At 42.0% G+C, this 17,050-nt stretch overlaps 1 protein-coding gene across 2 annotated transcripts in view; it reads right to left on the reverse strand.

Annotated features, from left to right (window-relative positions):
* Positions 1–828: 828 nt before the first annotated feature.
* The window catches only part of ALLC (allantoicase), a 36,783-nt gene continuing 20,561 nt past the window's right edge, over positions 829–17,050 (reverse strand). Inside the window, exons 4-12 of one of the 2 annotated variants that reach the window (XM_073672975.1) lie at positions 8,108–8,195; positions 6,869–6,991; positions 6,535–6,611; positions 5,023–5,155; positions 4,537–4,692; positions 4,362–4,435; positions 3,901–4,009; positions 1,469–1,596; positions 829–1,108 (exon numbers count right to left, since the gene is read on the reverse strand). In XM_073672975.1, coding sequence (XP_073529076.1) covers positions 968–1,108; positions 1,469–1,596; positions 3,901–4,009; positions 4,362–4,435; positions 4,537–4,692; positions 5,023–5,155; positions 6,535–6,611; positions 6,869–6,991; positions 8,108–8,195 — 1,029 coding nt within the window. In that variant the 3' untranslated portion in view covers positions 829–967. The remainder of the gene's footprint in view (positions 1,109–1,468; positions 1,597–3,900; positions 4,010–4,361; positions 4,436–4,536; positions 4,693–5,022; positions 5,156–6,534; positions 6,612–6,868; positions 6,992–8,107; positions 8,196–17,050) is intronic. The other variant, XM_073672976.1, reaches the window with a different exon arrangement.

The raw sequence follows: 17,050 nt of genomic DNA on the forward strand, positions 1-17,050 counted from the left end.
CACAGGTCGTTTAAACATTAAAATGGTTGTCTGGTGTAATATTTTGGAATTATTTTTTCGTTTTCCTCAATGCAGTGCTCTACACTTATCAGTTTGTGCAATGTAATGGACACACTTATTTCATAGTGATGAGCGAGCATGCTCGTTACTTGAGATTTACGAGCAAGCTCGGGTGGTTTTTGAGTATCTTCCGTGTGCTCGAATAATATGTTTGAGTCATTCCGTGTGCATGATTTGCGACTGTTTGACAGCTTTAATACATGTGAGGAATGCCTATTTGTTAGCAAATCATGCACACACAGTGATTCAAACATAACATTCGAGCACGCCGCAAATACTCGGCGAGCACACGAGCATGCTCGCCAAAGGGGTTAACAGAACATGCTTACTCATCACTATTATTTAGTCATGTCACGTACTGGTACATAAGGACACTTGTAGATGCTACTCAGCAAATGTTGAAAAGTCTTTTTAGGGGCACTTGGAGTGGTACAACATGCCCAAATGCATCATCCAAGCTAATGTGCATGTGGCGTCAAAGCTTGATTAGTCAGCGCTGGCACATTGAATTACTCCATTTTTGTTTTTCTTCTGTAGTAAAATTGTCCTGACAGGCTCCCTTTAAACTAAACAGAAATGGGATCCCTCTCCAGGGGTCCTATCGCATCTGCAGTGGCCACCATTATGGACACAGATGCCATTGATGATGGCATGCAGCCTTGTGAGCGTGCTGGGTCACATGAAAGCAAAGATAATGTAAGAAAAAAGTAATTCCTTTACAAAATTTAAAGATTTTCAATTTGTTAGTTTATTTTTTTCCATTGTTCAGCTGAATTCAGCTGCAATAATTATTAATCCAGGTTTGAAAAGTACAACTGAGATTCATACTGGTAAAATCGCTAAAATTCAACCGAACGAGAAGATCTGAACAGACAATCCTTCTAGTAGCGGAATCGTATTCAATGTCTCAAAGCAGTTGGCGAGGAAAACCCCAGAGCCGTAATCTGCTTACACCACCATCCGGAGCAATGGTGATCTTCACATGCGTTATGACTTCTTGTAGTGATAAAGACGTTCCATCAAAAAAATGTCTCTTGTGAGGATGAAGCTGGGGAAAAAAAACATTTATATTCCCTTTCAATACGAAGTGAGCATTTCTGAAAAGCAGAGATAATAGTACTGATATATATTGGAATTAGTACACAAACGTAGAGTCGTGATTTCAGTCTCTAACCTGCATTACAAATGGTGCAATGGGAATCGGAATGGCAGAACATAACGCATACTGTGGAAAAAGGACAGCGGGACCAACTGGTCTTAGAGGCTAATGTCACCTATTGACATCTCGAACATGATACCAGGAATGTGCGGTACTGTTGAATCTCTTCAGACAGTTGCACCAATGAGCTAAGAGAATAGAGCAGAGACTTACAATGCAACCTGAGTTTATCCAAACTTTTACAAATACCTGTGTCACAGGTAGAAGAGGTTTCCATTTGTTATCCAGTTTCACAGCCCATTTGTCTCTGAGCTTCTCTTCTTCCTCTTTCGGGGTTAAAATGCAAGCTTCAATTTTGCAAGAATTTGGTGCATTTCCTACATGTATAACAACAGATTGTGAGATTATCATTGGAGAAAGAGAGCACATTCTAAAATACACTGAACTATCAATGACCATGGGCATGAAATAACAATTGGCTGAAACTTGCCCAGCAGTCAGTTACCACCTTTCATCCCCCATTTAATACTTAAAACGGGTTTTTCACTACTCAGACAATCCCTTCTCAATTACTATATTCCTCCATGTAACATAAAAACAACCTGTACTCACCCCCGATGACATCACTGGAACGATGCTGGGTCCCCCAGGGCTCGCATGACATTATTATGTTATGTGAGCCCTTCAGCTAATCAGCGACCGCTAATCGGTCGCTTCGCTCTTACTTCCTTCAGATGAAACTGACATTGGGAGGAAGTTAGAGAGCAGCAGCAGTTCTCACTTCCTCCATATGTAAATTCTGTCCAAAGGAGAGGAGAGTGAAGCAGCCCATTAGCGGCCACTGATTGTTATATAATGTGAGCCCTGTAGCCAATGTCTCGCGATACCGACATCACCGGAACGATGCCGGAACTGGATGTGAGTACAGGCTGTTTTTATTTTACATGGGGGAAAATAGCAATTGAGAAGGGATTGTCCGAGTAGTGGAAAACCCTGTTAAAATGACTATATAACTCAGCTGAATGTGCTGACAAGAGGGAGGCTGCCCGGCATTTCAAGTGCCAGTGAATATGGGATTAGGGACTCCCCTTATTCACATTGAGGTCGGCTGACACAAGTTAAGGTTTTAATACTAGAGACAGGATAAGACCATCTCGATTGGGTACACAGTGGGATGGCATTTATGTTTTTTTTTATCACAATAGCATTAACTAAGTTCCTTATTTTATTTACATGTACCATTACTGTTTACTTATTTACCAACTACAGGGTATATGCGAATTTTGTTTTTTTTCTTTTGTTTTGTCTGGGAAATGGCCACAGTGTGAACGTGCACTTACACATTGCATTTATACCAACTTATACACCGGCTCATTTCTTTGATTTTACTGGCTGAAAAATGTTACAATCTCTTTTATTCTCATCTCTTTTGTCACCAACCATTCTCCCTTACAATTATGATGACAGAACATTGCAGTGCTGCCATGTACTGCGACTCGCCAAATGAAATGAAGCAAGCGGTGTCTGTACTTGAAGGGGAGGATGTATACCCTCCCCTACTCACAATGGCATTCGGCACCCATAAGTTTCCTTTGTAAAAACTGTATACTGTGTCGTGCGTGTTTTTCTTTTTACTAGATACCATTGTATGGAATGCTGTAGTCCACTACATTTTTCCTTACCCTATTTCTGCAGTACATGAATGTATACCGGCCAGACGGAGGCTAAAAGAAGAGTCTTTTGGCCTCTGTTGGGCTTATAGTATGGAGCCTTGTGGACATGCTTACTATTTAGATCAGGAGCGGTTACTGACGTACATGCTAAATGGATATCATAAATGTGATGGGCAGAGTCTAAGAAAAGAGATTTGTTACTGCTACATTCCTACCTGGACCTGCTTCAGCGATGTCTGCTTCTGTCATCAGGTGCCGCAGTCTTCACTCTGCTGGCAACACTGGTGATGGACAAGATGTCATTGACAGTATCACAAGATGGCACAGCCAAGGATACTGGTGTGGATGGGACATTTGGTGCCATATAGCCAAAAAGAATGAGTTTTTGATGTCCAGCAGATTAGTAGGATTGGGTAGGCAGCTGTCACCAGTAGGGTAGTGCCATAACCCATTTAACTCCCAGTATACTGCTGAGAGTTGCCATCTAAGGCGTTTGATTACATCTTACACCTTTAGTGTAATATCTGCTGATACAATGATTCTGACCTGTCTTGATCCTGATATTGACTGTTCTCAAATCCCCCCTTACTTTGATCCCGGATCAACTGACTTGTCTTTTGACTTGACCTCCTAGTATTTTACCCCAACTATTGCTTGGGCTTCAGTTTTGTCTCCAGATTCTGTCCCTCCAGATTTTGACCCAGCTAGTTTTACTACTCTTGCTTCAAGCTCCCTCCTCCGACCTGCAGCTACTCCATGGACACAACTCAGGGGGCCCCCATCGTACATCCAGCTCCCTATATAGGGGTTAAAAGCTGAAGCCGAGGTTCATCTGGACTTACTAGGTAGATGCTTGTGTGAAGTCTGTCAAATATTGCCTTTTTGAGCTGACCACTTCCAACAGACTTGACAGTTACCAACAAATTTCATGACTATGTTAAGATAACATCTTCATAGTTAACATCTCCAATTGTAAATGATTATGGGCTTTATTTACACCAGACTTACCTTTAAAGTGGTTAGTGTCTATTTCTATGTGTGTTATTAGTCCAGGATGGCCAAGACGAAACACTGTCCATTCGTTTCCTAGGACTTGGAGTATGCCATTTTCATCCACCTATAAAACATATTGTTTCATCTATGACTTATAAATCATAGGTATGCAACGATACTTCAGTATTAAAAGCACAAACTACTCTACTAGAAAAGTAGTAAACCATATTTTAAATGTCTTAAACAAAATCCTTATCTGATGAAATTAAGGTAAACATTAGGTGAACTCACCGATTTGGTAAAATCGGCTGACCATCTAAAATTTAAGATGGTGTCCTATCACTCCCCAATAACAGAGGTGAGGCAAAGAAGGATCAACAGGTCTGATCCTTTTATTCTAAACTGAGATAAGCTGCCACCAGACATGTCATACTTGGCGCTCTGTAGTGAATTTCTGAGAAATATTTATTGGTCACCTTTATAACAGGTGGCCGATCAAGTCTTCTTGCTGTTTCCCACCCGTCACCCATGTCAGCTGCTCTTCCAAGGCCTACATATCAAATACAAAAATAAAATTTATGATTGAAAGATACAATCTGATTAAGAACATTTTCCCATGGTGAGCAGTTCAATGATTCTATGTCTATTTACCAATGAGATTCCGGGGATGGCCATAATGTGCATCACTGTACCCAAGGCACACACTTCCATTAGTCATCGACAGTAGATCTTCTAAGTCATTTGGGCCACATAAAGACCAATCTCTTTGTCCAATACCATAGACTTTAAAGCGAGCAATTCCACCGTCTAGGAAAATGATAGATCACACATCGAGTCAATAGCTATAATAGTGGAGACACACGATTTAAATAATTCCCTGATAAACGACATGCAAATAAGAATATGTATTGATTTATGGATAATTTGTTGTGATATATTCCTCAAAGAGTTCTGCAGAAATTGCCCAGCATGCCCTGTAAAGGCCATAGAAACCGTTAGCTAAATGTGATTGTGAACTGGCACCCGTTCTTGTAGTCTCATGTTAGCAAGAAACTTTCCACCAATTAATGGTGCTAACTGTGAGATTAAAAGTGGTTATCTGTTATCCAGCTTTAATCAGTGTAGACCTCCATTTACCTGGATATATGTTTAGTCGAATATGTGTCCATCTTTCTTTTGAGCTGACATGAAAGTAATTATGGCATGAATCGGCGTATCCTGGTTTGAGCTCTGTCATCTTCAGTAAATATTCCCATTTTTCAGAATGTAGCTAGAAAAGAAATTGTAATATTTTATCATAATGCGCATTAAATAAGAAAAAAAAAAACTTCTTTCTCAATAGCAAAAAAAACAAAAGCTTTTTTTCTGGTTATTCTGGGTGTTCTCGTACCTATTTATATAGATTTATTGTGATTTTTCCTAATCTTTTACTTTTATGAAAATTTACAAAATTGAATTGTAAGACTTTGGACAGTTTGTAAAATGCTATGTCAGAACAGCTAAATTTGTATCAAGGTGACACTATGTAATCCATGAGCTGAGCATGCATATATTTTCTTAAACTGAAGGGAAAAAAAAAAGAGTTTGTTGTCTTTACAAACTTGTAGCCCTGTTCTTTGTCTATTCATGTACAAGGAAACATCCAGTTCAGTAAACTACTTCTCATAGATCTAAGAATAAACTAATTGCTGACTGGGAGGAAGCTTTCTTCAGCAGAAGACAAGGAAGAGACCTAAGAAGTCTCGAAAGCTTGCTTTGTTACATCATTTACTTTATCTTTGTTAGCCATTAAAAGGTATCATAACTACAAGATTATCTAGTTTTTTTCCCACTGAGAGCAATCTTTAAGCATTAGCTTATATGCAGGGTTGGACTGTCCCAACCTCTGGTGGATTCAGACTCTGACTCAAGAATTGGCCACAAAGTCCAGGAAAAGTCAACTCTATTTGAGACTTGAAAAGAGGAGGAAATGAGTGGTAGATCCCAGGCGCTACCACAAGTATTGTGAGTTGTGAGGAAAAAAAACAGGTTTATTCATGCGACACGTTCCGGAGTTAACTTAACTCCTGATGATTCCAATGTGTGGCTACTGCTCCGACCGCTGGACTCACACCGGATGGGTGGAGAACGAAGGTTTGAAAAGAGGAGGAAATGGGTAAATGGGCAGTAGATCCCGGGCGCTGCCACTAGTATTGCAAGTTGTGAGGAAAAAAAAAGCAGGTTTATTCATGCAACACGTTTCAGGTGAGCGACTAATTGTTAGTCCACCCTCACTCAATACCAGCGATATCACACTGGGGTGCCTCTTTTCTTTTTCTTCACTCTGTTTGAGACTGACATTGGAAACAATGCTTGTGACCATTTCATAAGGGGTTGAGTCACAAACGGCCTATTTTATTTTATTGATGATATATCCTTTATATACAATTATAATAAAATAAGATTGACGTGGTAAACATGCATTAAAGGACTAACACTTCACGGAACTAACATAAGAGTTTGTTTTTTCAGTTTCGTGCATCTTGGTAGAACATAGAAAAGTAGGTTTTTCTCTAGTGACAGATACTTAAGATAGTCTATTTCTTAAGATACCTCCTAAAACAAATATGATTAATCATCTTATGCCTCTATTATTCACATCTTCCTTACCCTATCAACGGCTTTAAAATCTTCCTCAGTTGCAGCAGATCCAATTCGGTCCTCTCTTGGAGGCAATGATATAATTTCTTAGAAGACATAAAAGTTTGTAAATGTTACACGCCGTATGCACATTCATTGCAAATGTGATGAAGTCTTAAAAATACTAAAATGATACTACATATTGAAAATGTTCCTGCCACTTTATGATGCTATGTATCTTTTTTTACAGTGCATCTTATATATTACTTATAGAATCCCAAAACACTAGCTGCCTAATTAATATAACATTTACCTAAATAATCTTAAATCCATGTGACATAGAGTAAATAGAAATGATAGTTACCTTGTAGACATGCAACCTGAACTGAAATGCGTGGTGCATAATTTCCAGTGAAGAAATGTGTGTCCACATGAAAGCCATGAATGACTCCTGGAACACCCAGCTCAATTAAACACCAGTCATGACCTAGGTAGAAATAAGTTCTTTTATTACAAGCTGTGAGTGGTGCTTGGTTTAAGAGTTAGTCATATTCACCCAACACGATTGCTGTCCTGCTCGAGACTGCCGCTGCTTTGCTCCTGCACTTCACATCCATGCTCCACCTATCATCTTGGCACATTGTCCACATTGTCCTGCTCACTGCCATCGTCTCTCTGGTGGGGCCTATGATTTTGTCACTAGTGCCCATGTGTACAGTGTCTCAGGATCACTTAATGGACCATCATGCTCCAAAGATCTTCCTCCTCAGCTTATCATGCTAGACTTCCTAAGGGCCGTAGCCCAAATGCTCTGCGCTTGAGCAATATGTTTTTAGGTGTCTATGTGTGCTAAAGTGTAATTTATTTATTTTTATATACTGCTACCTACATGGATTGTCTGCCATGCCATCTGCCTGTTTCCCATTTTAACTTGTCCTGTTCTGACCTCAACCAGTCAACTAGGCTTGACAATTCTCATTCTGGAATTACAGATTGGAACCCATCATTGGTCTGCTGTTGCTAATGGAGATTACTCTAAGATTGTGACATGGGAATGCCCTGGAGAAAAGTCCCTATCTCTGTACATGGGTTAAAGGGTAAAAACCTGGCAAACCCTCAGATCTAACTCCTCCCGTTTAGCACTAAGTCAAATTTGTTGCAACCCACAGGATCCACATCTTCCTAAGTGGGGCTCATGTAATATTCATTTATGTCACTGGTTCATCCATCATTTCATGTCACCAAGATAGTGAAATAAGAAGCAGAATCTAACAAATCGATTGCATTTAGTTCAAGATAACACATTTGCTGAAAAATGTATTTGGGATCCTAAAGCAAAACAGTGATACTTTCTTTTAAATGATTGTTGGGAGTCGAAATTATAACTCATGAAGTTATTGTTCTAGTCGTGAATCTGAGGTGAAGGGATATTTTTTATTCAACGGATATTCCTTGGGTAGTCGACATATTGGGCACAATGACTCATTTGAGCGGAGTTACTGGTTTATGGTTGCACTGATTTATGGTGATGATCAATTGAAATCAGACAACCACTGTCTATATAATTGAAGACCATGCGTCAACAAATCTCTCTAGGTCTCACCTGGAATTCTCTTCCTCCTCGTCTCCCAACCATCCATCCATTTTCCATACTCTGTAAAGAGTCCTACTTTAAATTCTGGATCGCCTTTCTAGCAGAAAAAAAATGATATAAAATATTGCAAGCTCTAAAGCCAGCCATGCAGATGATGTTTGACTAAACTTGCATGTTTATTTTAATGAGGCTAGGGGCGTAAGATGCTACTAGACTGTATGGGGCAGAGGGGTGGGGGGATTGTTATCAGTGGCCCTGGATCCACATCCCTAGGACACAGTTATAGTTTAAACCTAAAGCCATGGGCCATTATGAAGCATCTAGATTAGGGGCCTCAAATTTTCTTACCATGAGAGCCACATTCAGCTCTGAGAGATGGTCATGAGACAAATCTAGCGCATCATCCCACACCAGTACCCTCTCAGTAGTACTAGCAACACCCAGAGCCCCATTACTGGTATGATGACAGCCAAAACTTTCTCACAGAAAGCACACCAAGACTTTGTGCTCCCTCCCTTATAGGCAGTATACCTACATCAGGGGGTTACCACTTTACCTCCATGCAGTATTGTCGGATAAAGCACACTCACCACACTATTGCATCCAGCTTCAAGCACCCCCTCCAACCAGCAATACCATCATATCTCCAGATTACCATACTTATCCCCCTTTGCCATATTTGTGCATCCAGATCTGCAATACAGTCAAACAACACTGAAGTCCAGCAGAGCCAAAAAGGCGGAACTGGAATATAAAGGCAGATGGTCACGTGACCGCAAAACACAAGATGGAAAAAAACAAACAGGGTGTTAGAACCCTCCTGTTAGTTTTTGCTATCTTGTGTTTTGCTGTCACGTGACCAGCTGCCTATATATTCCAGCTCCGCCCTTCTGGCTTTGCTGGACTTCAGTGTTATTTGCCTGTCTCTCTAGCCAGGTGCTTCGGTGCCTATCTCTGTCTAGTTTGCTTGGTCCTCTGGGACCTCTAGTACTTTTTGTCAGTTTGTGTTTTTGCTCTGCAACTACTTCTGTTAGGAGGTGTCCCATTTTTGTCCCAGTCCTTAGTTCTTTAGGGACCCCTTCCTTTATTCTATAGGTCTCCGTTCAGACTAGGCGAGGACGAAGGCGGGTCTGTTCACAAGGAACAGGCTGCCCACTACATCGTAGGGATTCAGCTTAGTCTTACTGTAGGGACAGCTTTTCCCATTCTTTCCTTAGTTTATGTTGCAGATCAAAACAGTAAGTCCAGCCCAAAAAAAAAAAAAACTAAAAGGAAAGAAATTTGGGGATCAATAAGGGATTTTCTGTGGAGGTGGCCGAGCTTCAGCAACACGTGAGTAGCTGTCCTGGAGCGCATTTTGTGGAACCGAAGGTAGGACTGCCTAATATTTTTTATGGTAAACAGCAAGATTTTTTTTCCTTTAAAAATGCTTGTTTGTTATATTTTCGTTTGAGACCGAGGTCCTCTGGGAATGAATCACAGCGCATTGGTTTCATTATGTCACTTTTGCGCAAAGAACCACAGGGTTGGGCCTTTTCTCTCCAACCTAATGATCAGTGTTTAAGTTCTGTTGAGGAATTTTTTCTGCTATGGGGCTATTATATGACGATCCTGATCGAATCTCATCTGCTGAATCAGAACTTAGACGTTTGAATCAGGGGTCAGATGATGTTGAAATTTATTGCACACACTTCAGGAGATGGGCTTCAGAAGTTAAGTGGAATGATTCGGCGCTGAAAAGTTTATTTCTTGCTGGTCTGAGTGAAAGGGTTAAGGATTTGCTAATTGCATTCCCTGCACCTGAGACTCTGCAGGAAGCTATGCAGTTAGCTGTTCGTGTGGACAGGAGAATAAGGTCCAGGGTCAATGATGTAAAAACTCCTGTAACTTCAGGTCCTAGTTTCCAGAAAATCTGTTCTGACAGCGGAGAACCAATGGAGGTTGGGGCGATGTCACTCCGCTCTCAAGAAAGAGATCGGAGATTCGCCGAAGGTTTGTGTCTTTATTGTGGTAAAGCTGATCATTTGATTAAGTATTGTGAGCGTCGTTTAAGTAAAGAAAAAAAAAAGGTCAGTTACGCCCGTATAGCTTGTTTACGCTCTGTAGGAGTGTTCCTTTCTGGGTGTACTACGCTGCAGGGAGATTTGATTGAATTTCAGGTATTTGTGGATTGTGGTTCAACACTTAATGTGATTGATAAAGGGTTTTTGGAAAAACTTAAATTGAAATCCAAACCTTTGTCATCTCCAATTTCTGTGGTTGCAATTGATAACACTCCTTTGAAATGTATTACTCACAAAACTGCTGCATTTCCTCTCACTATCAATGGTGTTCACCAAGAAATTTTGGACTTGGTTGTTTTGGATAATTTGCCCTCTCCAGTTGTTCTAGGATTGCCTTGGTTAAAACTGCACAATCCTTTGTTGGACTGGTCTACTAATTTGATTAAGTCTTGGAGTCCGAAGTGCTATGATAAATGTTGTAATGGTCGCATTGCGGCTGTGGAAAAAGGGGAATTACCAATACCTCTTCAACATTTTTGGAGGGTTTTTTCGGAGGAGGAGTCGCAAGGTTTACCTCCTCATAGGGATTATGATTGTGCCATTGAGTTTGTTCCGGGAGATACTCTTCCCAAAAGTCGCTTGTTTAATCTTACTATCCCTGAAAGAAAGGCCTTGGAGGAGTACATAGAGACTAGCCTGGCTGCTGGTCACATTAGACCTTCTAAGTTGCCTGTGGCAGTCGGATTCTTTTTTGTTAAAAAAAAGGATGGGGGTTTACGTCCATGTCTGGATTTTCGTGAAATTAATAAGATTACCGTACGCAATTCCTACCCATTGCCGTTAATTCCTGACTTGTTTAGCCAGTTAGTGGAAGCCAAGTGGCTCTCAAAAATTAATCTCCAAGGGGCATACAATTTGTTACGTGTGAAGGAGGGTGATGAATGGAAAACTGCTTTTAACACTCCGGTAGGTCATTTTGAGAATCTGGTGATGCCATTCGGTCTTACCAATGCACCTGCATTTTTTCAGAACCTTATTAATGACATCCTGAGACCTTTGATTGGTAAGAATGTGGTTGTGTATTTGGATGACATTTTGATTTATTCAACAGATTTAGAGTCCAATTGGCAGAGTGTACGTGAAGTTTTGCAGTTATTGAGTGATAATTCACTCTTTGCTAAGCTGGAGAAATGTGAGTTCGCTGCGCAGAAAATTAGTTTTTTGGGCTACATTGTCTCCAGCGAGGGCTTTGAGATGGACCCTGTGAAGGTTCAGGCTGTGCAGGAATGGCCTAGGCCTATTGGTTTGAAATCTATACAGAGGTTTTTGGGTTTTGCCAATTATTACAGGAAATTCATTAAGAATTTTTCTGTAATTGTTAAACCCCTAACCAATCTCACCAGGAAAGGTGCGAATACGACCCAGTGGACCACTGAAGCCATTAAAGCGTTTGAGTATCTCAAAGAGAGGTTCAGTTCTGCCCCTATCCTTATACAGCCTGATGAGACCAAACCTTTTTTGGTCGAGGTCGATGCTTCATCGGTGGGGGTTGGAGCAGTTTTGTCTCAGGAGAACAAGGGTGGAGTACATCCTTGTGCCTTCTTTTAGAAAAAATTTTCGGAAACCGAACTGAATTATGATGTTGGAAATCGGGAGTTGCTGGCTATTAAACTTGCGTTTGAACACTGGTGTCATTTTTTGGAAGGCGCTAGATTTCCTATTCAGGTTTTCACAGATCATAAGAATTTGATCTATCTGGATGCTGCCAAGCGCTTGAATGCCCATCAAGCTAGGTGGGCACTTTTTTTTCTCGGTTTCATTTTTCTGTTACCTATATCCCTGGTACTAAGAATGTTAAAGCCGATGCTTTATCTCGCAGCTTCTCTCCTACGGTCGGTGCCGAGGAGGAGGATAGGATTTTGCAGAAAGGAGTTGTGGTGGCGGCATTGGACTCCGATTTGCAGAATGGGATACTGAATGCTCAAGATGATGCTCCTTCTAACACTCCCCATGGGAGGTTGTTCATGCCTAGAGCCTTTAGGAGAGATTTGTTTGTGGAGTGTCATGAGTCTCGGTTGGCAGGTCATCCAGGACTTTCGGAGACTAAGAGACTTATCAGTCGCAGTTTTTGGTGGCCTGGATGGCAGAAGGAAGTCATCAAGTGGGTGCGTCAGTGTACTGTGTGTGCTAAGTCAAAGGCTTCACATACTCCTTCTGCGGGGTTGCTTTGCACTCTGGAGGTTCCTAGTGCTCCTTGGACGCATCTCTCTATGGATTTTATTACTAATCTTCCTGTGTCTGAGGGTTTCACTGTCATCTTGGTGGTCGTAGACCGTTTTAGTAAGATGTGTCATTTGGTTCCATTCATTAAGTTGCCCTGCACCAAGACACTCGCTAAGGCGTTTGTTAAGGAGATTGTCAAGCTCCATGGCGTTCCCACGGATATTATTTCTGATAGAGGACCTCAGTTTGTGGCTCGCTTTTGGCGTGCTTTTTGTGACAGGTTGGGAGTTCATTTGTCATTTTCGTCTGGTTATCATCCTGAGTCTAATGGACAGACTGAAAGAAAGAACCAGGATGTTGAACAGTTTTTGCATTGTTTTGTGGCGGACAATCAAGAGGTGTGGTCTGATTTTCTGCCACTCGCAGAATTTGCTCTTAACAATCATACATCCTCCTCTGCTGGGTGTTCTCCTTTTTTTTGTTGCACTGGGAGACATCCGTCTTTTGGTTCGTTCTCCAAATTGGGGTTGGTGGTGCCGGAGGAGGAGAATTTTTCCGGTGATTTGGAGAGAGTTTGGACTAATGTACGTTGCAACCTGCAAGAGGCTAACAAGAAGTCTAAGAAGTATTTTGACAGGAAACGTAAAGAGGCTTTGTTTACTGTGGGTGACATGGTTTGGTTGTCCTCAAAGAACTTGCGGTTGAGGATTCCCTCTAAAAAACTGGGTCCTAAGTTTGTGGGTCCATTTAAGGTGCTTCAGGTTGTTAACCCATCTGCTGTCATGTTGGATGTCCCTACTTCCTGGAAGATTAATTCGGTGTTTCATGTTTCCTTGTTGAAAAAGGCTGACGTTTCTAATAGGGACGCCACTGTCACAGTTCCTCCTGTGGTGGAAGACGGTGAATATGAAATTTCTCGTATTTTGAATTCAAGATGGCATAGAGGGATATTACAGTATCTTGTCTCCTGGAAGGGTTTCGGTCCCGAAGACAACTCCTGGGTAAGAACGGATGATGTCTCTGCTCCTAGGCTTGTTAAAGCTTTCCACAGGAGGTTTCCTGATAGGCCTGGGCCTGGAGGATCCAGAGGATCCTCATAGAAGAGGGGGTACTGTTAAAACCCTCCTGTTAGTTTTTGCTATCTTGTTTTTGCGGTCAAGTGACCAGCTGCCTATATATTCCAGCTCTGCCCTTCTGGCTTTGCTGGACTTCAGTGTTATTTGCCTGTCTCTCTAGCCAGGTGCTTCGGTGCCTATCTCTGTCTAGTTTGCTTGGTCCTCTGGGACCTCTAGTACTTTTTGTCAGTTTGTCTTTTTGCTCTGCAACAACTTCTGTTAGGAGGTGTCCCATTTTTGTCCCAGTCCTTAGTTTTTTTAGGGACCCCTTCCTTTATTCTATAGGTCTTTGTTCAGACTAACCGAGGACGAAGGCGGGTCTGTTCACAAGGAACAGGCTGCCGGCTACATTGTAGGGATTCAGCCTAGTCTTACTGTAGGGACAGCTTTTCCCATTCTTTCCTTAGTTTATGTTGCAGATCATAACACAGGGGGGTTCTAACAGTACCCCCTCTTTTAAGAGGATCCTCCAGGCCCAGGCCTATCTGGAAACCTCTTGTGGAAAGCTCTAACAAGCCTAGGAGCAGAGACATCATCAGCCCTTACCCAGGAGTTATCTTCGGGACCAAAACCCTTCCAGGAGACGAGATACTGTACTCTCCCTCTATGCCATCTAGAATTGCGCAGGGCTATTCTCAAAAATCACCATCTGAGGACCTGCTCTTCAAAGATGTTTGCTAGGTCTATTTGACCCTGTGAGCAACGTGTCTCCTAAGCCATAGGTTTGGGACCCCTGACCTTGATAATAGCTTCTTTGAAGTACTGAAATGTAGCATGTCTCTGAAGCTTGGGTGAATAAACCATCAGTGCCATAGATCAGGTACAGTTAAAAGGACAAATATGGCAGCAGTAGGCTCAGAATTGGCATGATATATAGGTTGGGAATATGTGGGGACGATGCAGAAAATGTGAAAAGTCAAATGTTTCTGCATTGTAAACTCTGCAAATGAGTCATGGCTGGATGAAGAAGTCTTTATGGTTGTCTGGGCCAGATGAAAAAGACAGGAAAAATGGATGACTCCAATCATAAAGGGTGTCTCCAGTGACTCATTTATTAGAGATTTATATGTAGAGATGAGCGGTGTTCGACTTGAACTGTTCGCCAATCTCAAATTCGAGCTGTTTTGGGTGGTGTTCGAGTCGTTCGACGAACTCGAAAGATTTGCAAAAAATTCGGCTGTTCGAGGGTATGTTCGATAACTGTTTGTGCACCAAAAGCGTAACTGGATTTTTTCACAGTAATACTGTTAATAAATGTTAATAGACAGTTTCAGTGTAGAGTGGGCGGGGGGAGGGGCAGAAGATGGATCTCTGCAGAAATAATGCCGATCTCCATTTTTTTTTCTTTCCCGCATTTACAGTGGGGCGGTGCAGTCTGTCAGCCTATCAGCAGCGCACACACGCAACAAAGTGCTTTTTTTTCACACAAGCAAGGACATGTGTCATTGGCTGTGTATGTCACATGTCCTTGCCCTATAAGACCCAGCCATTTTCCCCGTCGCCACCATTTTCTCAATGCTGCAGCTGAGTGTTAGACGGCACCGCTGCTGCTGTGGGCGCTATACAGTATAACTGTGTGAATTGCGAGCGAATTTCCAGTTACATAGAGAGATAGGTTTAGGGAGTAGGGACTAGTTCTAATTGCAGCCCTTTTGAGGGCTAGGTTACAGCAGTTCATAGCACTTTTTCCCAGGCCGGTCTGTGCCAGTGCTGTGCAAGTGTTTTTCACAGCATTTGGCGAAATGTAGCTCAGCCGATCCTTTTGGGCCTGTAGCAGTGTCTGTTAGTCATTGGAGTAGCCTTTCTGTGTTGCAAGCTACACCACTTGTGTATCAAATACCAATTTTTTACTGCATCTAACCCAGGAAATCTGTTTGGGTCTAGTACCAGTGTCTGGTAGTCAGCGGAGTAGCCCACCTGTGAAGGAAGCTACACCGCCTGTGTATCTAATTCTAATTTTTTACTGCATCTAACCCAGGAAATCCTTTTGGGCCTAGTAGCAGTGTCTGGTAGTCAGTGGAGTAGCCCATCTGAAGCAAGATACACCACCTGTGTATCTAATAACAATTTTTTACTGCATATAATCCAGGAAATCCTTTTGGGCATAGTGGCAGTGTCTCACAGTCAGCGGAGTAGCCCACCTGTGAAGGAAGCTACACCGCCTGTGTATCTAATTCAAATTTTTTACTGCATCTAACCCAGGAAATCTTTTTGGGCCTAGTAGCAGTGCCTGGTAGTCAGCGGAGTAGCCCACCTGTGAAGGAAGCTACACCGTCTGTGTATCTAATTCTAATTTTTTACTGCATCTAACCCAGGAAATCCTTTGGGGCCTAGTAGCAGTGTCTGTTAGTCAGTGGAGTAGCCCATCTAAAGCAAGCTACACCACCTGTGTATCTAATAACAATTTTTTACTGCATCTAACCCAGGAAATCCTTTTGGGCATAGTAGCAGTGTCTTGTAGTAAGCAGAATAGCCCACCTGTGAAGGAAGATACCCTGCCTGTGTATCTAATTCTAATTTCTTACTGCATCTAACCCAGGAAATTCTTTTGGGCCTAGTAGCAGTGTCTCGTAGTCAGCGGAGTAGCCCACCTGTGAAGGAAGCTACACCGCCTATGTATCTTATTCTAATTTTTTACTGCATCTAACCCAGGAAATCTTTTTGGGCCTAGTAGCAGTGTCTGGTAGTCAGCGGAGTAGCCCACCTGTGAAGGAAGCTACACCACCTGTGTATCTAATTCTAATTTTTTACTGCATCTAACCCAGGAAATCCTTTTGGGCCTAGTAGCAGTGTCTGGTAGTCAGTGGAGTAGCCCATCTGAAGCAAGCTACACCACCTGTGTATCTAATAACAATTTTTTACTGCATCTAACACAGTAAATCCTTTTGGGCATAGTAGCAGTGTCTCGTAGTCAGCCGAGTAGCCCACCTGTGTAGAAAGCTACACCGCCTGTGTATCTAATACTAATTTTTTACTGCATCTAACCCAGGAAATCCTTTTGGGCCTAGTAGCAGTGTCTTGTAATCAGCGGAGTAGCCCACCTGTGAAGGAAGATACACCACCTGTGTATCTAATTCTAATTTTTTACTGCATCTAACCCAGGAAATCCTTCTGGGCCTAGTAGCAGTGTCTGGTAGTCAGTGGAGTAGCCCATCTGAAGCAAGCTACACCACCTGTGTATCTAATAACAATTTTTTACTGCATCTAACACAGTAAATCCTTTTGGGCATAGTAGCAGTGTCTCGTAGTCAGCCGAGTAGCCCACCTGTGTAGAAAGCTACACCGCCTGTGTATCTAATTCTAATTTTTTACTGCATCTAACCCAGGAAATCCTTTTGGGCCTAGTATCAGTGTCTTGTAATCAGCGGAGTAGCCCACCTGTGAAGGAAGCTACACCGCCTGTGTATCTAATTCTAATTTTTTACTGCATCTAACCCAGGAAATCTTTTTGGGCCTAGTAGCAGTGCCTGGTAGTCAGCGGAGTAGCCCACCTGTGAAGGAAGCTACACCGTCTGTGTATCTAATTCTAATTTTTTACTGCATCTAACCCAGGAAATCCTTTTGGGCCTAGTAGCAGTGTCTGTTAGTCAGTGGAGTAGCCCATCTGAAGC

The sequence above is a fragment of the Phyllobates terribilis genome, unplaced genomic scaffold (assembly GCF_046119375.1).
Source record: "Phyllobates terribilis strain yellow unplaced genomic scaffold, ASM4611937v1 Scaffold_3__8_contigs__length_932513732, whole genome shotgun sequence".
Lineage (NCBI taxonomy): Eukaryota > Metazoa > Chordata > Amphibia > Anura > Dendrobatidae > Phyllobates > Phyllobates terribilis.